The sequence below is a fragment of the Miscanthus floridulus genome, chromosome 7, assembly GCF_019320115.1.
Source record: "Miscanthus floridulus cultivar M001 chromosome 7, ASM1932011v1, whole genome shotgun sequence".
Taxonomy (NCBI): domain Eukaryota; kingdom Viridiplantae; phylum Streptophyta; class Magnoliopsida; order Poales; family Poaceae; genus Miscanthus; species Miscanthus floridulus.
Genome location: NC_089586.1, coordinates 43,528,595 through 43,553,792, shown reverse-complemented (window position 1 = coordinate 43,553,792; position 25,198 = coordinate 43,528,595). Strand labels below are relative to the sequence as shown.

General features: G+C 42.1%; 3 protein-coding genes, 1 long non-coding RNA gene and 2 pseudogenes across 12 annotated transcripts; 2 read left to right on the top strand and 4 right to left on the bottom strand.

The window, feature by feature from the left end:
- Nucleotides 1-330: 330 nt before the first annotated feature.
- On the bottom strand, nt 331-1,675 carry LOC136463115 (protein ALP1-like; annotated as a pseudogene).
- A 1,165-nt stretch (nt 1,676-2,840) lies between these two features.
- On the bottom strand, nt 2,841-5,980 carry LOC136465435 (nudix hydrolase 8-like; annotated as a pseudogene).
- Nucleotides 4,613-10,546, bottom strand: LOC136466940 (pentatricopeptide repeat-containing protein At1g51965, mitochondrial-like). 4 transcript variants are annotated; one of them, XR_010761509.1, is made up of 3 exons: nt 9,833-10,546; nt 6,955-8,395; nt 4,613-4,710 (listed from the first exon to the last, which is right to left on the bottom strand). XR_010761509.1 is itself a non-coding variant. In XM_066465474.1 (2 exons), the coding sequence occupies exons 1-2, from the start codon at nt 10,529-10,531 to the stop codon at nt 7,193-7,195; spliced, it is 1,902 nt and encodes a 633-aa protein (XP_066321571.1). In that variant the 5' UTR covers nt 10,532-10,546; the 3' UTR covers nt 5,802-7,192. The 4 variants fall into 4 exon arrangements, 1 of the variants encoding a protein (XP_066321571.1); XR_010761508.1 differs by lacking the exon at nt 4,613-4,710 and adding an exon at nt 5,533-5,779; XR_010761510.1 differs by lacking the exon at nt 4,613-4,710 and adding an exon at nt 5,533-5,775.
- Nucleotides 10,547-12,608: 2,062 nt separating this feature from the next.
- Nucleotides 12,609-21,485, top strand: LOC136466937 (endoribonuclease YBEY, chloroplastic-like). 5 transcript variants are annotated; one of them, XR_010761503.1, is made up of 13 exons: nt 12,609-13,067; nt 13,241-13,492; nt 13,577-13,672; nt 14,160-14,334; nt 14,431-14,511; nt 14,602-14,702; nt 15,199-15,291; nt 19,257-19,328; nt 19,671-19,790; nt 19,882-19,932; nt 20,713-20,898; nt 21,035-21,191; nt 21,398-21,485. XR_010761503.1 is itself a non-coding variant. In XM_066465471.1 (12 exons), exons 1-12 carry the CDS (start codon nt 12,735-12,737, stop codon nt 21,083-21,085), a joined length of 1,590 nt encoding a protein of 529 aa, XP_066321568.1. In that variant the 5' UTR covers nt 12,609-12,734; the 3' UTR covers nt 21,086-21,173. The 5 variants fall into 5 exon arrangements, 2 of the variants coding, with proteins under 2 accessions (XP_066321568.1, XP_066321569.1); XM_066465471.1 differs by lacking the exon at nt 21,398-21,485 and having other exon boundaries at nt 14,623-14,702; nt 21,035-21,173; XR_010761504.1 differs by lacking the exons at nt 19,882-19,932; nt 21,398-21,485 and having other exon boundaries at nt 20,733-20,898; nt 21,035-21,173.
- A 383-nt stretch (nt 21,486-21,868) lies between these two features.
- On the bottom strand, nt 21,869-23,274 carry LOC136466938 (protein OXIDATIVE STRESS 3-like). Its single transcript, XM_066465473.1, has 2 exons — nt 22,753-23,274; nt 21,869-22,208 (listed from the first exon to the last, which is right to left on the bottom strand). Exons 1-2 carry the CDS (start codon nt 23,025-23,027, stop codon nt 21,875-21,877), a joined length of 609 nt encoding a protein of 202 aa, XP_066321570.1. The 5' UTR covers nt 23,028-23,274; the 3' UTR covers nt 21,869-21,874.
- On the top strand, nt 22,066-24,203 carry LOC136466939 (uncharacterized). 2 transcript variants are annotated; one of them, XR_010761507.1, is made up of 3 exons: nt 22,066-23,012; nt 23,281-23,639; nt 24,091-24,203. It is a non-coding gene; the product is annotated as an uncharacterized lncRNA (long non-coding RNA). The 2 variants fall into 2 exon arrangements; XR_010761506.1 differs by lacking the exon at nt 24,091-24,203 and having other exon boundaries at nt 23,281-23,658.
- The last annotated feature ends 995 nt before the right edge of the window (nt 24,204-25,198 follow it).

Below are 25,198 nucleotides of genomic sequence, written 5' to 3'. Positions count from 1 at the left end.
TGCCACACAAACACAAAATCAGCAAGATGAGACCCACAATTAGGAATTTCAGCAAATGTTACACATGATTGAGCAACAAATACCTCCTTACAAATGGAATTCAACACCAAATATGATCTTACAAATGTAACTCAGCCACAAATATGTCCTTACAAATGGAACTCAGCCATAAATATGTCCTTACAAATGGAACTCAGCCACAAATATGTCCTTACAAATGGAACTCAGCCACAAATATGTCCTTACAAATAGAGTTCAGCAACAAATATGATCTTACAAGTGGAATTCATCTACAAATATGTCCATACTAATTCAATTTTAGAACAAATATTAATTAACATTGTTATTTTGCCGGTCTGTCCACATTTGATCTGCTAGTTGCTGCCTGAAATTAACCATAGCAGCATGCTCATTTGCTTGGTCAATGCGTGTTGAAGCATGGTTATAGCTAGGCAAAGTAACATCCTCTGTAAAAAACTCATCATTCTCATCTTGTATGACCCAATTGTGAATGATGCAGCAAGCACAAACAATATCTACTTGTGTTGGAAAAGGGAAGAACGGGGTAGCATCATCAAGAATTTTGAATCTTCGCTTTAGTGCCCCAAAAGCACGCTCTACTGTCACACGAAGAGATGAGTGCCTAAGGTTGAATAATTCCTTCTCATTTTGCACTGGATTAGTTTCCCACTCATTCAAGTGGTACCGGACACCACGAAAAGGGGGCAAAAATCCAAGTTTGGCTCCATATCCAGCATCCACTATGTAGAATTTTCCTATCATTTGATGGACAAATCGGTCGCATGTCTATATACAAAAAATTGTATGGACAAGTTGAGAGACTGCTAATCTATTACCTTGTGGAACACGAAGGCCATTCTCATGTTCTAAAGCATCTCGTAAAACTAGAGCATCATGTGTTGTCCCCTCCCAACCAGCCAAGACATAGGTGAATCGTAGATCAAAATCTACAGGTGCCATTACATTTTGTGTGGCAAAGGATTTCCTACCACGAAAGGCATGCTCAATATCCTTAGGTACAGATGCTCTCACATGTGTACCATCAATTGCTCTAATACAATCCTATTTTTCAATATGTTTATATTAGGGACCATATGAATACAAATCTCAAATCTCAAAAAAAACAAAACAAGTATAAGCCTCACACCTTAAAGTAACGATCCCATCTGGAGCTCCTTGCAATTTTGCTTGGTATGTCCATAGACGGGGGCCTAATTAGTTCCCCTCATAGCTCACCAATAGCACGTAATACTTTGTTGAAATAGCGGCTCACTGTTTCTCCCGATCTATCAAAATTAGTTTCAACTAACCTATTCCTAAGGTTATGTCCCACAATGTTTAGAAACATACCCACTTGTTGCTCAACACACAAGTGGATGGTATCTTTAAGTAAACCACGATCTCTAAAAAGTTTGCAAAACCGGAAATACTTGTCTCTGTTAAGTCTTAACATGTTCAGACAAGTTGTATCATCCTTCCAAATTTTGTTGTTTAGATATTCTAGTCTAATCCTATCCCTTTCCTCCATAGGCCCATAGGTAATACCAATCCTTCTTGCATCATGCTTACGTTTTCTAGTCTGAATAATCAAGGCCATCATTGACAACATGTATGCAGCAGCTGCAAAAGTTACAATCTTGGTCCTCTTATCCATCTACAATACAAGAATGATTTTTAAACCAATAATGCAGCCATGACATTGGTTCTGTTCAAAATCGCTTAGCAAATAAGTTAAAATTTGTAGACCACACAAGATGAAACATGAGTTCCGATTTCTACCAAATATAGATATGAGTTCACATGCTAGGGTTTCTTACCTTGGCTGCAGGGGACGAGATGGCCGGCCGTGGAGGCCCAACTGTGAAGGGCGACGCTTGCAGGGGAGGGAGGACTGGCTAGAGGGGAGGGAGGACCATGCAGTGGAGGTGACGGGAGAGGGGCGCGTCGGATCCCGGCGACGGAAGAATGAAGGGTGGCGGGGGAGCGAGGACCGGCGATGGGAGGCACGAACGGGAGCAGGGAGGGAGGCTGAGACGGCTGGCGCCGTCGGACCTAGGAGGCGCTGGCGCCGCCGGATCTGGGAGGGCGAGCAGTGAGCGGCGACCGGCTTCTGTGCTTTGCCTCGTAGAAACGAAGCCACGGGGATGAGGATAGCGTGCTGGGGTGACCACGCCAAGCGCATGTGATGCGGGTCCGCATGGTCCGCACGTTTTGGAGGAATCCATCCAACCCGCATCTAGACAACATATTCTCTACTGGGTCAAACCCAACCCACTACATTTTTCATCCAAACACAAGTCGACCTAGGTCGAACCCGCTCCAACCCAGTTAAACCCTCAATCCAAACACTACCTTAAGTCATGCTATTTCTATCAGTCGATAGAAAACGAATTGGGGAACGGGGAACTAACTAAAAAAAAGTGATTGGATTATGATCGGTATCATCATTTTTTTGTGTGTGTAGCGTTGTTATACTAGCAAATTCTAATTAGCAATTATCATGGCACGATTAGTACCATAAGTGTTAGTGCATATTGATTAGAGTGATGTGACCGTAGCTTTGCATTGTAAATTTGCAATATTTTTTATTTGATCGATAACATACATACATGAATACATCCACCTCCACCCTTACCGTCAGTGCCAACGAATAACATACACTGTTGTTCGATAACTGATACAGTTGACTCGACCATGGCAGCTTCTTGCTAATTACAGTACTATTTGAATTTTTGCCAAACATGTTCCATACGGGGAAGATTTTGCTTCTATTGACGCAGTGGACGGTCACTGCTGCCAGTGCCACGTGTCCAGGTGCTTCACCACCGCTTGCCCATTTCGTCCTCTTCATGGAACGGCTTGGCTGAGAAATTCATCTACAGGCATCCACACTGCAAAAGAAAAACCCAAAAGTGTTCGTTTCATCTAACAGTGAAAACCATCTTTTTCAATCTGAAAAGCATCTGGATCTTGACGAGTACCATTGTAGCCTCAATATCAGATTCATCAATTGTGATGTGAAACGACAGTGCCTTGAGTGTGCAAGGAAACAGTATATCTGAATTCTCTAAAGTGACTTGGTGTGCAAAGGAATTTTCAGTGGAAAGGTTAACGCTTAACGGCCTGCTCTCTGCTTCTACTTTAGCAGCCACAGCGCTGCCGCTGCTTGTTTTTATAACTGATTGAACAGTACGTATAGGAAGGAAGTGCAGCAGCAACAGCGCTGCTGCAGCTACCTCTTCCGAGCAGGCTGTAAAATAACTATCATTGACTTGAGTTTGATATATGCCTGAACGCAACGCCATCCAAGAAAGAAGTTTCTATTTGTAAAGCACTAGGAAAATGTATAAATAATAAAAAGATGCTAAATAGCATATACATTAAGTGGAACAACTAAAATATATTAACAAAATGCAGCATTTTAGAAACTAAGCAAGTACAACTTCTGTTCCAAATTGTATCTAGACATAGCGTGTATCTAGGTGCATAGCATAAGCTATGTAACTCAAAAAGCTAAAATGACTTATAGTTTAGAATGGAGGGAGTATAACCTATGATGGTTGTTGCCTTATCAGTCAGTTCTTTTATATGGGTGAAGATGATTGGATCCTTATCGACAAAACCAGTAGGAATCTTCCAAATGCCTGAACAGTGTGATGGGATTTCCTTTCCTTAACGACAAGCACCTAAATTAGAAAAAGCATTTAATACAACCACAAAGCGCATAAAGAGTTATAATCTTATTCAGAAAGTAATATTACTAAGGAAACAAGTGCAACCTAGAAATTGTTATAACCTCTCTTTTGTCATTCATGATAAATCCTCAAACGCTAATTTGATGCAATGCTTGTAAGGCAAAGCAGTAGGGCGTTTTGGAAGCAAGAAAGTTAGCCTCACATAGCCTTGTTCTGCATGTTGATAAATGACCCCGCCCGAAGAAAATTAATCCAAGGTTAGTTGCACCCTAACATCAGTTACAAAATCAAGAGATTTTAAAATGCTGAATCAACAATGAACATATAGCCATCCAGGGAAAGAAATGAGATTGAAGGTAGCATTTTCAAACAAAAATAACTGGAACAATAATCAAAGAAGTATTAACAGTACAACTTGCCTTTATTGGTATAGGAACTAGATCAGCTTGATCTTCCAATATCTTCAACTAGACCCCACTTTTTCGCTGAAGTATGAAACCCATCAATATCTTTATATATCCATTTATTTAATTGATGTTTGCACACATTACCTGTTGACTCCAGTAAAACAGTGAGGACTGGAGTGATAACTACAAGCAAGTGTCATGGGAACAGCCACATGAACACCCTTCGGCAATAAATTTCCAAAGAAATATGGAGCTGTTCCAAATATTGAAGATTTCAAACAGGGCCGTCTAACTGCTGAAGTTGTCAAAAGTACAATATTGTAAGGGAAAAGTATGGGATCCAGATAGAAATTAGTTTGTAAACTGTGGCAATATATTGCATGAGAAAGGGTCATTGTATACAATAATGAACCAGTTGTTTGCAATGACGAAAAAGTAAGAAAACAAAGAGGTTATGTGCGTGAAAGCCATCATAGACTGTTGTTGCTTCTACTTTCTCCTATATAGCACAAGGTTCCCCTCCTCCCCCAACACACCCCCAACAGAAGATTTAGCATAGAATTGGTGCATTGCCACATGCTACAGGCCTGCAAAAATCAAATTGTTTTGCATCTGAAGTCTTTGGCAAACCAAAGAAAGATAACACCTTAAATATGCTAAGGGGTGCACACAGAAAATGCTATTTTTTATCCCTCAGTAAACTTGAAGTCCAAAAGAATTGGCAACACAAAGAGGCCTATCAGCCTATGTCTCTTAAATAGAGCAGGGAAGATCGAATTAGTCACAGAATATTTGATAAGGCGTCTACATTTTTTAAGTGGGCTTTGCACTATTTTATATGAAAAAAAGAAGAAAAATGCACCTATGGTTATGAATCCCATTGGAACCAGCACATAGCCTTGTCAAGAGAGAGTCCCTGAAAAGATGCCATATTGGCCTCCTAAATGGAATTATCTCCAACTTTCTATACTAAAGCTCCTATTGGATTGCAAACAATCAAAATACAATTCTAGAGTAACACACAACTATAAATGCATAAGTTCCAAAAATAATTCAAATACGAGTATAATTTCTTAGGGTAAAAATTAAGATTTTTTTACTTCCAAGTATCTGTAAAAGTAAACATCATAGGCAAGTTCTACAAATAAAAAAAGCTGCAAAATGGATCAATCTAAACATTCTTGAATGACGGACTCCAATTTTCAAACTAGAATAGTTCAGTTATGATTATCATAGAATATGTAATGTATGTAAAATTTTAATCGATTTGACACTGAAAACAATCTTGTAACTATAAAATTTAAATTTTAGCTTAAGTGTTAAACATCAATCTGAATTCAGAACAATACATTCAACTTAATATTTTTGAAATAAAATTTATATCTATAAATTCACATTCAACCTTTCGTATCAAAGCTCAATATAAATCTGTAATCAATTTTTAACATATGGCTCAAAATTCAAAACTTAATACATTTAAATTCTGCAAAACCAGGATACAAATCTATACCCAGAATGTCGTTCAATGTCTTGGATTGAGAGAAGACAAATGTGTACCAAGAGTAGGTCGGTATGAGTATGTCTGGCAGCTTAGGTCCATAAAGGACAGCCACTTGATAACTTCTAATGGCTCGGACTCTTACAACCACACCCTGGCTAGACACAAATTAGAGGATTTATGACCATAAATGGCAGTTAATCAACTTGGAACCAGTCGATGCAGAAGCTATCAAAGTTCCATAAGCATGTGGATAACACAGAAGTTTGGAGCTTCAGCAAGTCAGGCTGTTCCTCAACTAGTGCTTCTATACTCTTCTGGAAAGTGAGAAGTGCAAAATTGAAGCAATTTGAGGGCATGGTTTGGGACCATACGCTGTTCAACTAGTGCCCTCAAATGTTCTTGTGTTGCTCCTAAACATTGACAGCAACAGCTCATAACCACAGAAAATTCATCCATATCTTATCCTAATGGACTAGAAAATTCTTCTCACAACTTGTGATAATACAAGGATACAATGAATTAGGAGGTTCATAAATTGTTTTTACAAACTAATATTTCTTTCAAAGGAATATGATTTGATTACTCCGGATCGCCACCTCATTGGTGACATAGACGGCAGCACCTCATAAAATTGATGGATACTGCCATGCTAGGTAGTTGAACAAGTAGTGCACTGAGGATAAAGTCATTTCTCATAACACCTGACTTTACATCAAATCATATGAAAGCAAATGGAACAGTGTTACGAAAATGCTTGCTGATGACACAGCTCCTTTCCACTATTCAAGGAGAAATTTTTCCTAGGCTAATGTATAATTGTATACATCAAAAGATGTAAGAAAAAAAATACTTAGCTATGCTAAAGCTTGTTGTTGGCAGATTCAAGGAGAAAGTTATGTTTCATCTGAACAGGAACAGTTCAGGCATTCTCTCCTACATACATTCACAGAAGAAAAGGAACTGCCAAGGCTACAGAGATGTTGTACAAACGAGAGAAAAAAATGGCACGTGTCTTCTTCATAATTCCCTTCCACAGTGCACACAAGTACACAACCTTCCATCTTCCCTTCTGCAGTGCACACAAGTACACAACCTTCCATCTATGACCCACCAGTCTTAGTTTTTTAGATGCATATAAAAATGATCCAAAGACCAAACTGAGGCCAGAATGAACTGGATCTCTGGTTCCATCTTTTCCCCCAGCTAAACTGCTGGCCCGATCTGGTTTTAATAACTATGAATCTAGGTACTAACTCTGAGCTTTACAAGATAGATCCTCACATCTTGAAAACAGTCTTCTAATAAGATGACGAAGTAGAGATGTTTTTACCTCTTCTCAAGATGTCCATCGTCCACGAATTGTTCAGAACCGAGATATTGGCAGCCATGCAATACTATTTATACTTATCATTCTGATGAGTCAGGACTACTAGATTGTTTTCACGGTAATTCAGCAATCATTTGTTGACATTATTGACCTGAAATACATTTGCAAGTTTGCATACAGACTATTTGTCCTCAGCTCCACTACACTGGAGGTATGCAACCGAAAGAACCAGGGTACGTTATCATACTGGACTTATAACCCAACCTGTATTCCGACTTGGTTTACATATTCTTACTGTTCGTTGAGATCTACTATCCAATCTCTCAAGTATTGAGTAAGTTATCAAGTCTGGAGTCAATCCCTGTAGCTTCAGAGTTTCATAAAATTTATGAGCTTCTGTTGTCTTCCCACGTCTCTCCAAACAGTCTAGTAAAATGTTATAGGTTACAATATTAGGAACGCATCCCTGTGCAATCATCTCATCAAATAAGCTGCATGCCATATCAACCTTATTGGATTTCCCAAAGCACTCAATTAATATGCTGTAAGTGAAGACATCAGGATCATATCCTTTCTCTTGCATATCTTTGAAAAGCATGTGGGCTTCATCGAGATCTCCATTTTTTCCAAGGCAATTTATCATAGAATTGTAGGTGATGACATCAGGCTTGCAACTGCCATCCTCCATTTCCTCAAAAAGTTCAGATGCCTTATCAACTAAGCCAACCCTACCAAAACTTGAAATCATAATATTGTACGTGAAAACATCAGGAACAACCCCATTGGCTTTCATCTTATCATAGAGACTGCTCATGAAAGACACCTGCTTCAGCTTCCCAAGAGCAGAAAAGATCATATTATACATTCCAACATCTGTAGTAATCCCCTTTTCAGGCATCATATGCAGTAGATCAATAGCCTCTGCTGTCTTTTCTGCATTGCATAGTGCCTCAAGCATTGATACAAAAGCATCCCGGTCTCCTTTTTCATGGGAACTCCACATACGACAGAATACACTATGAGCCTCACTTGCATGCCCAGATTTGCACAGTGCCTTGACCAAATAAGAATAAACTGACCTATTCAGATGTCCACTACAGATATCTAGAATCTCATTCAGCCTGTGGAGTTGTCCCCCTGTTGATAAAACATCCAGCATAATGCTATATGTGAATTGATTGGGTTGGCAGTCACTCTCAATCATTTTAGAAAGCATAAAAATCGCCTTGTCAACCATCTTGTTCTTACCAAGAGCCTCAATAACAGTATTATAAGCAATCAGATTAAGAACACATCCTTTGGACACCATTTCCTCCAAAAATGAGACAAATTTAGTGGTCTTCCCAGCCTTTCCAGACATTCTAATTAGTATAGTGTATGTGTATGCATCTGGATCACAGTTGTTTTGTTTCATATCTTCAAAGACTTGGTAAGCTTGGTCAACCTGCTTGAGACAAATTTCTACTTGTCAATGGATTATATGCAGTTAGGTCGAAACTTTTCTTGGGAAGGAACAAAAATTCAGGGTTTCTAGAAACAAATTTTTACTGCTGCAAACGCACTAAAATGATGACTCATGGTACACCATGCCCTCCACCTCCCTTACTATTAGACTCTGTCAAAGCAAGTTAGCCCATGGCCCACCTGTAAGCATAGTATTAAACAGCATTGGTAGCGCCGCAATAGTGTCCACTATAGCCGTAGAAGCCCTCTACCACTACCGTTACAAGGAAGTGGACCAAAGATAGTGTGTTGGAAATTAGTGGCCGCTATTGCAAGCCGCTATTACTGTTGTTAGGCTGCTATTCGCTATGTGGATGGTTCAAGTGACATTGTGGATGATTCCAATGGTAATCAAAATATTAAGATAGTGATTTGGACCATGATAAAGAATGATGGGATGATTGATGATATCCTTTTCAATTGATATAAAAACTTAATGAAATTTGTCTCCATGTGTCGTCTTTATATCTTCATCATTTATATGCTTCTTTGTGATTTTATGTCATTAAATGTAATAATTAACTAAAAACTTCTATTTATTTTAAGAAAACATGATATTAGTATTGGCATATGCTGTAAATTTTGACTATTTTTAATATTCCGCTATTGGGACTTAGGGGACATTCAGTTCCGTTTCTCATCAGAATCGGAAGAAACGGCTCCAAACAGGAATACTGCCGCTGGAATCGGAGCGGAAATGTTCTGCATTTCCTTCAGTGGTGGCCAAAACGCTGATCAGGTGGTTTCGCACCGATTCAGGGAGCCAACACCTTCAGCTGTGCTTTGTTCTGCTGAAAAAATTACAGAAGTGCCACCATCTCCTTATCCATTCGGCTGCACTAGGCTGGGGTGGACGGACGGGATTCAGTAGTGCCACCGCGCCGCCTGCGCCATACCAGGAGCGCCCACCTCTCCCCACGCTCCTTACCCGGATGGCAGCCTTCCCACACATCCCGACCTCGCCAAGCACCGTCTGACCCATCCGCATCGGCCTCGCAATGCCCCTCTACCTTGCCACTGCCGGCTGCGCCCGACGACCTCACTACCGCCGCCACAGTACTAGTTGATGTTGTTATATGAATGAATTAACTTTACGTACAGCCGGCAGTGGCAAGGTACCAACCACCTACAGACCACAGAGAGTAGAAGCTCATCTTTACGTACTGTGCAAGTACCATCTAAGTTGCACAAATTTTGTCCCCAGGAAATATTTGAGTAAGGTATCTCTCATACTCGTGATTCCTAATATGCTCTGGTCATGTGATCAAAATTAAACATACCAACAACATTTTTAACACAACCATTCCTACTTCTTAAAGTTAGCACAGCATGACATAAAACATCGCTAAATATATGCGATTCGTGATCATTATCATACCATTCCAGCCTTGGCAAGCGCATCAAGCAGCATGTTATACGCAAATATGTCCAGCTTGTAGCCCTTCCTCCGCATCTTCTCATACATCTCGAACCCCTTCCACACCTCCCGACTTCTCAGATAGGCCTGCACAAGGCACTTGTAGGTGTACCCGTTCAGCCTCAGCCCCCACTTCTTCGCCAGCTCCAGGCACCTCCCCACCTCCACGCCCATCCCGACCAGCAAATTCACGGTGGAGATGTTGACAGGCACGCCGTCGCGCTCCATCTCCGCGACGAGCCGCATGGCCTCGGCGGGATCGGCGCGGTTGCGGAAGAGGAGGACCAGGATGCGGTTGTAGGAGAAGGCATCGTGCCGGAAGCCGGGGAGGGAGGTGGCGGCGAAGCGGAAGAAGCCGAGCGCGAGGGAAGTGTCGGGGGCGAGCGCCTTCATGACCTCGGAAGCCTCGGCGGAGGTGAGAGTGAGGCGGTGGGAGCGGAGGTAGTCATCGAGGTCGAGCAGCGGGGTGGGGGACGCCGGGGAGCGGAGGATTCGGGCGACGGCGCAGATGAGGTGGCGGCGCGGTAGGGAGTAGCCGCGCGTGTCAAGCGGGGTGGGGGGCGGCGTCGGCGAGACGGTGACGGTGAGGGAGGGGCCCGAGGGGGACGGCGTCGCCGCCGCGATGCGGCCGGCGTAGGTCGTAGCCAGGCGGCGGGGCATTTTGGCCGGCGTGGATTGGCGTTTGGGGGCCCGCCTGAACTGAACCCTCTCGCACAGCTTCTACAGGTTCACTGACATGTGGGGCACCAATGTCTGGGACAGCATGTCAGTGAGTCTTCTCAAGTTTGCCCTTCTCTCGTGGAGCTGGAGTTCAACGGTTAAACCCTATCTTCCGTTTTTGGGATAATTAAGGCCGCGTTTGGCAGGGCTTCTCCACCGGCTTCAGGAGTCGTTTGGAGCCGTTTTCTGCCAAACAGGGTAAAATGAAACGGCTCCATCGATGAAGCCCCTAAAAATGTGCTCTCACAGAGCTTTGGGGTGGGAAGGAGCCAAAAATAGTGGCTTCTTCCGGCTTCACCTCATCCTATATGGCGTTCTGTGAGAGCATATTTTAAGGAACTCTATATGTGGAGCTGTTTTGCCAAACAATTTACCAAAACGGCTCTATCTCCACTGATAGAGCTGTTCATGGAGCTGAAGCCCCAAAAAACAGCTTCCTTGGTGAAGTGGAGCCGTGCCAAACGGGGCCTAACTTTTTACCGTCTTAACATATGGCAGCTCTTCAAATAGCAGCTTTAGGTTTGGCACTACGTTAGCAGAGAGAGAGAAAACGATACACATTATCACTTTTGCTCGCGTGGCACGCCAGCTCTGCTGTCCAGCTCGGATCCGAGTCAGCAGCTCCATACGAAAAGTCAGTCATGCCCCTCCTTTCATTGCCATAGATTAAAGGATGGACGGCTCAGGATAGCTGCAGACAGATATACATATACTTGTATTTTTAAGATATTTATTTTTTATCTTGCAAAGGAAAAAAGAATGTATATGACATCATCATGATGTCCACGGCTGTACAAACATATAAGCAAGCATGCAGTGCTACTCGCACCACACGCACGCATCCAACGTCGTCACTCCCTGTAGAAAACTCCACCGCCGTCGCCTGTACAACATGCGCAGGTGCCGATCTCCTCGGTCCCAGCTTAGATCCGGCGCTAGGGAATGCAGATCCGGTGGTCCGCCACCCTGGTCACCATGGAGGAAGTCGCTGTAGTCGCCGATTCGCGCCGTTTCCAACGGAGTCAGGGGCTCGTGCGAGGCCCCTTCCCCATGGCGCGCTCAAGCCGACGAGGGGGCGCGAGCCCCACCCTCGTCTGAGGAGGAGGATCCCGCGTCGCCGCGCTCGCGGCTGGGCCCGGCGTGGCCGTTCAGGAGGGATCGGGCGGAGGCCCCGTGCGGAACTCGGAGCCAAGTCGGACAGAGGCCGAGACTATGGTTGGCGGCGTCACCAGCGTGCACTTGACGTCGGAGCACTGCAGCCGGCTGAGGCGGAGGAGGCGGGACGGCAAGCTCCGGGACGTTGACGGCGCGGCTGCTCGAGGCTTCGCCACGCGCGTGCGGGGTAGGCATGTCGGGGCGGAGCGGCGTGCCGCTATCGTCGGTGGAGAGCGGCTCCGTCTCCTATGGCAAACGCCGGCGTCGGCGCGCGGCCGTGGACTTGCAGGCTGTGGTCCCGGCTGCCTCGCCCCCAACTTCCCCTATGTCCTGTCAGCCGCCGCCATGGACCCCATCATCGGCCATGGCCGGAGCTTGAGCGAGGAAGGGATAGAAATAGAAGAAATAGATGAGGGTCAAAATTATCATTTTTCATGGTCGGTCTATGCTGTCAGGTCGAGTTGGTGTGCTACGTCAGCAAAAATAGCAAGAATATATCAAATGCTCTCTCTCGATGGTAAATACGTAGGAGCAATTTTAAGAGTGTTATCTGAAGAGGTGATATCCGTTATAATGGTAAAAAGTTAACACCATGTTCGCTTGACTTATAAGCCATACTTTTTTCGGCTAACCAATAATATTTTTGTCTGACGATAAATCAGCTAACAGTGCAAGCTTCAGCCTATTCGTTTAGCTATGACTTATCATAAACGATCGCAAATTTCCGGCTAACAGTATTTTTCTAAACACAACCCAGCCAGGCAGCCAGCCGTAATTGTCCCCGAACCAACGACCATACTGACCAGCCACGGAACAGGCTCCACATCAGCGAACCGAACTGGGCATAAATATCCCTCCGTTTTTCCTCGCTGCTTCTCCCAGGCGGCCAGGCCTCGTGGAGCTCCTCCCTCACCCAGCCAACCTCGGCCAAATTTCGAGAACCTTCTAGACGCCTCGCGCGCACCACGCCAATCTGCTGCTGCTCACGATGGTGCGCCTCCATCAGCTCCTCTCTCGCGCGCTCGCATCTCACCAAATCCTCCCTTCTACCACCTCCAGCGTTCGCTCCACCCCGCGGCTGCTCCTCCCTCTCCGGTCGCCGCCGCCTGCTCCTGCTCCCCACGGTCGCACCCTGCTTCCCATCATCGTATCCGCGTCGCGGCAATACGCCTCGTCGACCTTCGGGAGGCGAAAGCGCTCGTCGCGGCCGCCGATGTTGCTGGGGCGGAAGAGGGCGAGGAGGCCGACGCGGAAGGGCCCTGGCGAGCTCAGCGTGCAAATTGGCATAGAGGAGGCCCTCCCCGACGATCCTGAAATCCTGGTAATAGCTTTGGGGCCCTAGTTTCGCAGTTTTGAACTGACGAGGCAGGTTTTTTCTCAAAATAAATTGAGTATGCATCTGAAGCCACTTTGTGGTATTTCCCTTTGCACATTTATACGTAATGTTAAATTGGCATTACAAATGTGCCCATCTCACTGCAAATTGCTGTGCAGAGCATTGCAGAAACTCTTCGGACAGATGTTGAGAAGGCAGCGAAGCTGGCCCTCAACGACCTTGAAGGCTCAAATTACATGACCAGAGATCCTTCTGTTTGCAATGTGAACAAGTATGCTAGCATTGAGGTCTCTCTGCTGCTTTGCGATGGTGATTTCATCAGGAAGCTCAACAAGGAATGGAGGGATGAGGATCATGCTACTGATGTTCTGTCAATGTCTCAGCATATCCCAGAGCTTGATATTCCCATTGTATGGCATCCTACCAAATAAGTCTATTTATTTTGGATGCTTCTTTTGACCCATTTCGTTATATGTTTTGTTTTGCTTCGACAGCTGCAGTTGGGTGATATAGTAATTTCTGTTGAAACAGCTCGACGGCAAGCAGAAGAAAGGGGCCACACACTTCTTGATGAGATAAGAATTCTCATGGTTGGATTGTTTTCCTCTCTTTATTTCCTAATAATGTTTAACTCCAACTTCTCCAATTGCATCAATGGATCAATAGTTGTGTCGTTGTTGTCAGATTTATCAATATAGTCATGTTCAGCTTTGCTTCAATTTGTACCTCCAAAGGCAAATGTGATGTTCAGTTCACACTGCACTTTTGAACCTTCACAATAGGAAAATACAACATTAAGAAAATTTGTATCAAAGGCATAAAAAGCTTATGGCACTATTTTAGTGGAGTAGTATCTGAAATTTAAAAGCTGCCTGCAAAAATAGAGACTACAGGTCATGGCAAGTTGCACGATGCACTAGTGCTCAACTGCTTATTTCCATCAGCCATTGTGTATCAACAGCTGAATGCCTCTATGCATACTTCTTTGCCATTACTGCTGTATTTTGTGAAGCTTCCTGCATATGCCAGCCAAAGAGCTTGCACACTTTTTTGGCTAACTGACTTAAACTTCAATAGGTGCATGGGCTATTGCATTTATTGGGCTTTGACCATGAACTCAACGAAGTGGCTGAAGAAGAGATGGAGAAGGAAGAAGAACATATGTTAAATACTCTTGAATGGAGAGGAAAAGGATTAATTAAGAGTGCCTATGATATTGCTACTGGTATGGAACATTTACAAAATTCTGTTGGTAAGTTTCTTCTGCATGTTTTAACCATTACAGAAAAGAAAATGAATGCCAATCTACATCTCGTCACTTACCTATGGATTCACTCACTGTATACAGAGGCTGATAGCAATATAGAGAAAGTGATCCTACAAAAGAAACATCAACCCAAACTAAGCCATATCATTTGTGATATAGATGGTGAGTTGATTGAGCACCTAGAAATATATTGGCTTCTAATTGGATCTTGCCAAGTTCTAGTGTATAATTTCTTCCAAATAAATTGGTAAGGTACTATTGTGGATTGTGAAGGAGGCCTGCATGAAGAATCAATAGGATCTTTCAGAGAGGCAATTGCAACAGGAGTAAATATTATCATGGTTACTGAAAAGGTGGGTACTATGCACTCATGGTATTTGTTCACACAATACTAATGGCACTGATCTGAAGTGGAGGCTAATCTTAGAATGATTTTAAAATTACCATTTACCAATCACATGCCAGCTTTCCCAAGACAGACAGTATGTGGAACATTCTCATGAAAGCTGATAAGAGGATGTTTAGATCTTTATTAAGTGAATTTAATTATGGCAATTGTTCCTAATTCTCTTTGATTGTATATAGGCTAGTTACATATCTTTTATTGATTGAGAGAATCTATGAAACAGATACTTTTAGAACTTATACTTTATGTTAAGTAACTCTGTAAGCCTGCCAAAGAAAAATTCTATTATACAATAATTACTTTTTTTTACTGAACTCCAATAATAAGTAATACAATATCATGTGATCAACGAACAATTAAAGCATGTCAACAACCTCTAAGAATCTTATCACTTCATATTACTTTTTTTATTATGTGTTGTTGATATTTTGTTCTTTATCTAGAGTCGGGCTTCCACCATTAGAACCTTCAAGCTTCTTGATTTCCATGAAAAAGGTGATTTTATTTCAGAGACTTCACCTGGTGTATTTTTGCAGGTACATTATATCCAATTTATTTGAATAAGAATTCAAGATTTGTAGAGATTATTTATCAAAACTGTGTACTTGTGTGCCATCCAATATTATGCATTTGCCCAAAGCATCAACAACAACAACAAAGCCTTTAAGTCCCAAACAAGTTGGGGTAGGCTAGAGTTGAAACCCAACAGAAGCAATCAAGGTTCAGGCACATGAATAGCTGTCTTCCAAGCACTCCTATCTAAGGCTAAGTCTTTGGGTATATTCCATCCTTTCAAGTCTCCTTTTATTGCCTCTACCCAAGTCAACTTCGGTCTTCCTCTGCCTCTCTTCACGTTACTATCCTGACTTAGGATTCCACTACGCACCGGTGCATCTGAAGGTCTCCGTTGCACATGTCCAAACCATCTCAACCGGTGTTGGACAAGCTTTTCTTCAATTGGTGCTACCCCTAATCTCTCACGTATATCATCGTTCCGAACTCGATCCCTTCTTGTATGACCGCAAATCCAACGCAACATACGCATTTCCGCGACACTTAGCTGTTGAATATGTCGTCTTTTCGTAGGCCAACATTCTGCACCATACAACATAGCAGGTCTAATCGCCGTCCTATAAAACTTGCCTTTTAGCTTCTGTGGTACCCTTTTGTCACATAGGACACCAGACGCTTGCCGCCACTTCATCCACCCTGCTTTGATTCTATGGCTAACATCTTCATCAATATCCCCGTCCCTCTGTAGCATTGATCCTAAATATCGAAAGGTATCCTTCCTAGGCACTACTTGACCTTCCAAACTAACATCTTCCTCCTCCCGAGTAGTAGTGCCGAAGTCACATCTCATATACTTAGTTTTAGTTCTACTAAGTCTAAAACCTTTGGACTCCAAAGTCTCCCGCCATAACTCCAGTTTCTGATTCACTCCTGTCCGGCTTTCATCAACTAGCACTACATCGTCCGCGAAAAGCATACACCAAGGGATGTCCCCTTGTATGTCCCTTGTGATCTCATCCATCACTAAAGCAAACAAATAAGGACTCAAAGCTGACCCTTGATGTAGTCCTATCTTAATCGGGAAGTCATCCGTGTCTCCATCGTTTGTTCGAACTCTAGTCACAACATTGCTGTACATGTCCTTAATGAGCCCGACGTACTTCGTTGGGACTTTATGTTTGTCCAAAGCCCACCACATAACATTCCTTGGTATTTTATCATAAGCCTTCTCCAAGTCAATAAAAACCATATGTAGGTCCTTCTTCTTCTCCCTATACCGCTCCATAACTTGTCTTATTAAGAAAATGGCTTCCATGGTTGACCTTCCGGGCATGAAACCAAATTGGTTCATAGAGACCCGCGTTATTGCTCTTAAGCGATGCTCGATAACTCTCTCCTATAGCTTCATAGTATGGCTCATCAACTTAATTCCCCGGTAATTTGTACAACTTTGAATATCCCCTTTATTCTTGTAGATCGGTACCAATATACTTCTCCTCCACTCATCAGGCATCTTGTTCGATCGAAAAATATGGTTGAACAGCTTGGTTAACCATACTACAGCTATGTCCCCGAGGCATCTCCACACCTCGATTGGGATATCATCCGGTCCCATCGCCTTACCTCCTTTCATCCTTTTCAACGCCTCTCTGACCTCAGATTCTTGGATTCTCCGCACAAAGCGCCTATTGGTGTCATCAAAAGAGTCATCCAACTGAAAGGTTGTGTCCATATTCTCACCATTGAACAATTTGTCAAAATACTCTTGCCATCGATGTCGGATCTCATCCTCCTTTACCAAGAGATGCTCCCTTTCATCCTTAATGCACTTAACTTGGTTGAAGTCCCGTGTCTTTCTCTCACGAACCCTAGCCATCCTATAAATGTCCTTCTCTCCTTCCTTCGTACTCAAATGTTGGTAAAGATCCTCGTACGCTCTACCCTTTGCCACACTTACAGCTCGCTTTGCAGTCTTCTTTGCCACCTTGTACTTCTCTATGTTGTCGACACTCCTGTCATGGTACAAGCGTCTATAGCATTCTTTCTTCTCCTTAATAGCCCTTTGGACTTCCTCGTTCCACCACCAAGTATCTTTAGCCTCGCGTCCCCTTCCTTTGGTTACTCCACACACCTCTGAGGCTACCTTCCGAATGTTGGTTGCCATCTTGTCCCACATATTGTTTATGTCGTCTTCTTCCTTTCAAGAGCCCTCTTTGATAACTCTTTCCCTAAATACCTCTGACGTCTCCCCTTTCAGTTTCCACCACTTTGTTCTTTCAATCTTAGCTTGTTTATCCCTACGGGCACGCACCTGAAAACGAAAATCTGCCACCAAAAGCTTATGTTGAGAAACAACACACTCCCCTGGTATCACCTTGCAATCCAAGCATGGTCGTTTGTCCTTTCTTCTTACGAGGACAAAGTCAATCTGGCTACAGTGTTGTCCGCTACTGAAGGTCACTAGATGAGATTCTCTCTTTCTAAAGAAAGTGTTGGCTATCATCAGGTCAAAAGCTACTGCGAAGTCCAGAACTTCCTTCCCCTCCTGATTCCTACTACCATACCCAAAACCTCCATGAACTGCCTCGAAACCTGCGCTTGTAGTACCTACATGCCCATTAAGATCTCCTATAAAAAGCTTCTCACTACTAGGTATAGCTCTAACCAGACCATCTAAGTCTTCCCAGAACTGTCTCTTAGCACTCTCGTCGAGGCCTACTTGGGGGGCATACGCACTAATTACGTTCAAGACCATATCACCAACGACAAGCTTGACTAAGATAATCCTATCTCCTTGCCTTCTCACTCCCACCACACCATTCTTGAGGCTCTTATCAATCAAAACTCCTACTTCATTTCTATTCGCAACTGTCCCTGTGTACCTAAGCTTGAAACCTGTATTGTCCACCTCCTTCGCCTTCTGACCCTTCCATTTAGTCTCTTGAACGCATAATATATTTACACGCCTCCTAGTCGCGGTATCAACTAATTCTCTTAACTTACCTGTAAATGACCCTACATTCCAACTACCTAAACGGATCCTAGTTGGTTCGACTAGCTTCCTTACCCTTCGCACCCGTCGACTCTGATGCAAAGACCCTTGCTCATTTTTCACTACACCCGGGCGCCGATGTAGCGCGCCACTAAGGAAGCGACGACCCGATCCTTGGTTACTTGACACCATGCCCAGATCACGACACGGCGCGTCACGGGGGTAACGACCCGGCCCTTGCCCATTTAACACCATACCCGGGTTCCGATATGGCGCGTCGCTAAGAGGGTTACGCCCCAACGATTTTCTTTCGGGTTTCATCTCCATTTAAGTGGCTAGGTTTTTACATTGGCTCGCCACGCCTAACACAACCCTCCTCCTTTACCAGGGCTTGGGACCTGCTATGCTGGGACACCAAAGGCGCCCCACCATAGGCGGAGTTGCATTTGCCCAAAGCATATTTTATATATTTTTATTTCACATAATTTCAGAAGTCCTTTATATATGTATGTGTGGTTCACTAGTTTAGCATAACCAAATTGAGTTCCTTGTCATTAACTTTGACCAAACACTCTTTGCTTGATATTCATTTTTCTCCTAGGAAATAAATGGCTTGTCAAAAAACATGTAAAGTTACATGGGTTGGAATGAAATGTTGCCTTGTTGCGCGAATATGACATGGTTAAATACTTAAATTTTGAACTATTCAGGGCAAGGTTAAGCTTCTTTAATTGCTCCCCTGTCCATGTAAGTTGTTTCTGCAATTATGTAATATATATTCCATCAGCCGCATACAAATGAAAATATGTTAAATTAAGATGTTTTCTCATGCCATCATGCAAGGATTACGTCGAAGGAAGTGGTACTGACTTTTGAGCTCTCCCCATCATTTTTTTCCTTTGTTTATCTGAACATATACTGGTGTCTTTGAATCTTCCCTTTTCTCAAATGATACTTGGTGCCCGAATAGTTATATTTCTGCTACATTTGGTTCAGGGTTCACTTGTCTATGGAAGGGATGGCGAAGAAGTTTATAGAGCAGAACTGGATTTAGATATCTGCAAGGAGGTAATTATATAATGTCATTGAATTATTTCTATACTTTGTCTGTAATTTTATCATATATTCTTTTGTTAGATGTGTTTTTTTTTCTGTTGAAGTTTTAATTCTGCACCCACTATTCCTTTATTTGGAGGTATTGGCCATTTTTTTATTAATTGGGGTGTTATTTGTTATTGGTTTTGGATGGTATAGGCATGTAATGCGCTCCCCTTGAGCATGAGCTCTTTTTTTCGTACCAATGTTTCCTTCGCCTCTGTTAACAATTATGTATCTCTTTTATTCATTTTTGTTAAAAAAACTCTCTAGGCATGGAAAAATCATCATTTATGTTACTTGCAAGTTTTGCAGGCATTTCTGTACTCCTTTAAGCATAAAATTCCTCTTGTCGCATACTGTGAGGAACAATGTTTAACCTTGTTTAGACACCCATTTGTTGACTTGTTGCACACTGTACATAATGAAAACAAGGTATGACCTGTAGATATTTGCTGTACAGACTTATGTTCTAACTATGATAGGCTTTAGGCAGTTGATGCAAGTTTGAATTTCATATTATCAGGTAAAAGTGATGCATTCAATTGAGGACCTTTTGGAATGTTCGTCTATTCAGGTTTGTCTTGTACTCTTGCTTTAATGTTGGCAAGCATATAATGATGTATTGTATTTATAAGGCTGGTAGGCTTTTCTTTTTTGATTATTTTGGACAATATTGTTAGTATCTGGTGCATATTAGTTGAACTTTTTTTAAGTTGTCACAGAAGTATGATATTAAAAAAAAAAGCTTTGAAGTAGTAAATCTATAGCCTTTGATGAGATAATAAGCTTATAAGCTCATAGCATCCTCACTCTTAATGTTCCAAATTGTAGGTCTATTTATATAGATCATCCAATGCACTAGCAGGTAGCAGGAACAGGAAGATCGCCCTGCTTACCAACACAAATCTTGAAGCGGCACTATTAGTAGTTTAGTAGGATAGGCTTGTCAACCTGTTCTTAGGTTGTCAGTTCAAATTATCATCCTGAGTATCAGCTTGTAAGGATCCTTATTATTTCTGTACATAAAAAAACATTGAGCAACCTAGGAGGAACTTGGTGACTTATTATTAGCCTTGGGTGGTCTGGGCGAGCAACTGAGCTAGGTTCTGTTCCTATATTATCTTTTTAGATGATAAGGTAAGATTGTTGAGGTTCTGTAGGTAAACAGAGATGAAAGAAGAAATGTAGTATGATTAATAAAATGTCAAGGTAGCTCATAAAATGTCTTTAACAAAAAATTGTAGGAATAACGAATACTGTTGAGCAGCACTCCGTACATCTTCAACCAATCAGATAAATAGATTTAGATCAGTTTGATTTCAATTGGATTTACACTATTTACTTGCACATGCAGAAATTGCTTCTTTTTGACAGTGCCAAAGAGGATTCATCTGTCCTATGGCAGCATTGTTCAGAACTGACCAAAGGGAAAGCACATGCTATCAAAATGCATCCAAATACAATTGATATTGTTCCCCTCAATGCTTCAAAGGGTGGTGGTATAAGAATTCTACTTGATCATCTTGGAATAACAAAAGATGTAAGAATTCATTCCCATTAAAGAACTGTATTTAGTGTTCATTTTTGTGCCTTGTCTCAATCTGTGGATTGCTCTGTTAAAAACTGGAAGTGCTGATATTAGAGTTTTCTTATGAATGTCGTTTACCCCCCTGCAGTGTGATCTTGATGCTGTTGGAGACTGTACCAGATGGCTGAGCAATAAATGATTCAAATCATTACTGGATCGTTCTTAAGAAAAAAAAAGTGGAATGGTAGACGTAATGCATGCGCCGAAGGAACAAAATTATCACTTTGGACATGTTTGCTCTGAAGGTTGAAAAAAATCGTATGTTCGTAGCACCATCCTTTTTAGTTGGCAATTCTTGCATTTTTATATTTTGGAAAAGGAAGGGGTGGTGAATGAAAATTTAGAGATTTCCTTCAGGTCATGCTTAAAATTCAAAGTATGTAACGTCAGTGGAAACTTGCCTTATAATAAAGTTTAGATAACATAAATTTCTTGCTTGTCTTCTGAACAGATCATTTTGTTTGAGATACATGGAAAGAGAATTGAATGGGCCACAGCCTTGGGCAACTGGAGCTTATCTTGTGGCCTTTGCTTCTGTCCAAAGTCATCTGCAACACCATTTTAACTCTACGTAAAAAAATTTATAGTTTGTTTTGTGTAGCGTTGATAAACGCTGCTAAGCAAATGTGTTAATGGTTCATCCACTTTGTTGATATTTGTTTATATGGAAAGAATGCTGAGTATAATTGATGAGTAGGAATTCGATGGAGGCATTGTGATAAAGATAACTGTATTTTCTGCCATGTTGAGCTTTGTTATGACTCACCCTTTCTCATTACATCCATTTGATTGATCAACCTTCATATGGATCATGAAATAAAGCACAAAAGAAATCAGGTTGATCGCAGAAGGAAACATAGTTCAGATTTTTCATGTATAAAGCACACACGAAGCACAGCTGGTCAATGGGAAGTGGAGACTTGTCACCCTAGTTTTCCCTTCGTTGCAGATCAATATGCATGAGTGCATCTCTCTTGCCCTGGTGTGCATATGATTTAGTGCTGATGTTCAAATGGCTGGTGTTGCTAGTTCTTGGCACTATAGCAAATGAACCATTTGAGGTCTTCTTTGCCATCACCTTGTTGCCTGGCCTTGGTATGATGATTGACCGTTGGTTCATGTCTAATCCTACTGAATAGCTTTTACATGCTCTCATCCTCTTACTATATGAAATTTTCTTCGCAAGGTCTTGAACACTTGTAGCATCAAATACAGATGTGAATGATTGGGCCTTCCCTTGGTAGTAATTGGACAGCCCTTTCCTGTGGAAATTGTATTACTTTAAAATGAATTTGAATGCTTTGCATATGCAGTAAATTTTATGAAAGTAATGTTGACTATTTGTGTTTTTATAATCATGGTATTGTGTTTATATCCACTCATTTTTTTTTCCTTTCAGCAAATATACATGGTGAAGTTGAACTCTGTTGCATACTTATCATAGGTCTTGTGCAAAGGGGAACCTCTACTAGTTAGCACAGAGCAGTATCAACTTTCGTTAAACTGAAAGTGAATTTGCAAGCTTTTTATAACAAGTAACAGAAGATTTGCCAGTATAACACAAGACAAAGAAATCGCAAATTTATTTTAGCATTTGTAATTTTGAGGCTATATCTATCTCGACCGTTATCAGGAATGTAAAAGTTACAAAACTATTTTGTGAAGCATGGTGACACATTGTGATTTATTTGTAGAAATTGGACAAACTTCCATTATGTTTTTTTTAAGGAAACTGGACCATAAACAAGCATGGTGTTGTTTTCTCTAGATTAGTTACAGTTGTGTAGTGGAAGACAATATATGCACCTGATTGGAAGCTCATCTAGCAGTGAGGATAACTCATACAGGGGACCCTCGGCATTCAGATGCAACGTGCTCGAAGATGCTGAGGATGGCTGAGAGGGATGACCGAGTGGGGAAGAAGTTGCATCATCAGACACATTTGAAGCTGATGAGCACAAGGACCCACTGGACGCGCCTGAGAAGGAAGCCGACTCGGAGTGATCATCACCTGGTTTATTGCAAATCTCCTTGTGACACAAGGGTACTGCATGAGATGCTAAGTTGTAAGGCTCTGCCATTTCATATGAAGCTCTGTTCAAAGTTTGGAAGGCAAAGGGACGCAGCTTATGTGGATATATATAGGAGAAAAAGGAAGAGCTATTCAAATGGTTAGATAAGCGTCTTGTTTAGTCAGATAAATTTTATCAACTCGGGGCCACGGAGCGAGTGATAGTTACCCTTACTCCATGTGATCTTTCTTGATAGATTACCATATCGATATTTCTTTTGCTATCTAATTAATTATAAATTCTGTCTCTTCGTTGTTGACAGGAAGGAAGGAATGGACATCAGTCAGTTATTTGGATAAATCCATGATATCCTGATGGGGAGCATGTGGAAACAACGCCTTGTAAGCTGAGACAGACAAGCATCTTATCTCAAGCCAAGAAAAAGAGTTAACCCTAGCGGATTAGGAAGGATAAGGTAGATTATGGCAGCAAGGAGGTGCTTTCTGTTAGCTTGGGGATCATGCCTAGGGTGTTAATAATGATAAATAAGAGAGAGATTAGTTTGTTTATTGTGGTCTGGTAGACTTTTACAGCCAGTCGGCTGGATCTCAGTCAGGTCGTCGTCAACAATGGATATGCTCCCTTATCATGCACACACGTCTCTTCTCAGGAATAATGATGGTTAGTTGGTGCTGTTTTCTCCAAGATATTTACAAGAGAAAAAAAATCTTTGCTTCTCGTAAAGCTTTTATGAATCACTCCTATTTTATTAATCTACTGGCTTAGTTACTTAGGGCATTTTTGGAACTCATTGATTTATATAAAAAATATTACAGTTCCACACAAATATTGCTGAAGGGTGATGCAGCCGCTGGTTCCTACAGAAACAATTGTCAGTTACGTGCATTATGCGTAAAGGGTTATGCATCTGTATTCATATTGCTTTAGGACTTTAGGAGCCTAGGAGTGAACGCTTACGTGCAAAGGGTGATTCTCACGTTACGGTTAAGCCACGTAGAATTTCTAAATTTATAATTGCATATGATTTGTCAAGCATAAAGCAATAAAAAAGGGAAAACAAACTCTGCATTTGTCCTTGGGAGACTACTAGTAACTGAAGACTTCTCTGCAGAAACACTAAACGCCAGAAATGCATCCAAGGAGGAGATACCCTTACTGCACTTGCAACGTTACGTGCAAGCTTGCAACGACGGTGCCGGACGGACTTGGATAACTCAGTGACCCACACCAGGTAGCAAGAGAATGCTTGGTCGCCTTGTTCCACTGCATGTCTAAGCATTTTTTTTAATGGTTTTCAGTTGTGCTCAATGGACCTGTAAAATCTACATTGGCTGCTCGACCATTCCTCTCACGTTTTTTTTTTCAGAGAAATTTCCCTCAACAAAAAGAAATTTGAGTAATGCGTTCTCTACAGTAATGTGAGGGTTACTGTCTCCGGGGAAAAATTGATGGAGTTTTTTATTTTTGTTTTCCATGTGTAACTTTACCGTTATTTTTTACTACCACAATACATATACTTATAGTGCCATGTATATAAGATTATGAAGGTAACCTTGAAGACAAGCCTACACATATGATTCCTTTTTCAAACCCGACGTTATAAATACCTGGTAGTTAAACTCGCTGCTGCACTAAATTTTATAAGGCCAGTCTTTATCACAGATAATGAAGTGTTGGCATCTGCGGCAAAAGAGAAAGGACATGCTTTATAATCCGGGTCATTGGTCTTTGTGGCCACTTTTCAGTTCCCACGGCGAACATACTGCATTCTATAGTACAGTGGCTGATAATCTCGCAGCAGGTTTTCATTCCTAGCTCTTGCTTGTTCTAGGGCCCATTCGGTTACAGCAAAACCAGTCAAGGAATTATTCCAACTGATGAAACTTATACAAATTTAGCTAGCATTCCCGTCAGGAATTTTTCCAGGTGAGCATTCCAGATGAAACGAACGAGCCCTTAGTCAATCTTGGACTTGTTAAAGACATTTAGGATCTCTAGCAGTAGATCTAGGAGGGATACACATGGATTCGGAATAACACATGCACATGTAAACCTAGAACACTACACCGAGAGAGAGACAGAGAGACAGAGGGGTGTGAGGAGAGTAAAGGGTTCACAGACCATTGGATCCCGTGGAGTTGGAGCTCGATCCGGCCATCGCTGGTTCGTTGATGGAGGCAGCACACGGGCAGCGACGGTCGGTGAAGAGAGGTGATGCA

What these genes read in the sequence shown, in the direction of transcription:
- LOC136466940 (XM_066465474.1), bottom strand. Translation starts at nt 10,531, where the DNA reads ATGCCCCGCCGCCTGGCTACGACCTACGCCGGCCGCATCGCGGCGGCG. An exon ending in CGCTTGCCAAGGCTGGAATG is followed by an intron (nt 8,396 to 9,832) that starts GTATGATAATGA and finishes TGTCTCAAGCAG; the next exon opens with GTTGACCAAGCTTACCAAGT.
- LOC136466937 (XM_066465471.1), top strand. Translation starts at nt 12,735, where the DNA reads ATGGTGCGCCTCCATCAGCTCCTCTCTCGCGCGCTCGCATCTCACCAA. An exon ending in ACATTTACAAAATTCTGTTG is followed by an intron (nt 14,335 to 14,430) that starts GTAAGTTTCTTC and finishes CACTGTATACAG; the next exon opens with AGGCTGATAGCAATATAGAG. An exon ending in TGGAATGTTCGTCTATTCAG is followed by an intron (nt 19,933 to 20,712) that starts GTTTGTCTTGTA and finishes TTGCACATGCAG; the next exon opens with AAATTGCTTCTTTTTGACAG.
- LOC136466938 (XM_066465473.1), bottom strand. Translation starts at nt 23,027, where the DNA reads ATGGCAGAGCCTTACAACTTAGCATCTCATGCAGTACCCTTGTGTCAC. An exon ending in CTAGATGAGCTTCCAATCAG is followed by an intron (nt 22,209 to 22,752) that starts GTGCATATATTG and finishes CAATTTCCACAG; the next exon opens with GAAAGGGCTGTCCAATTACT.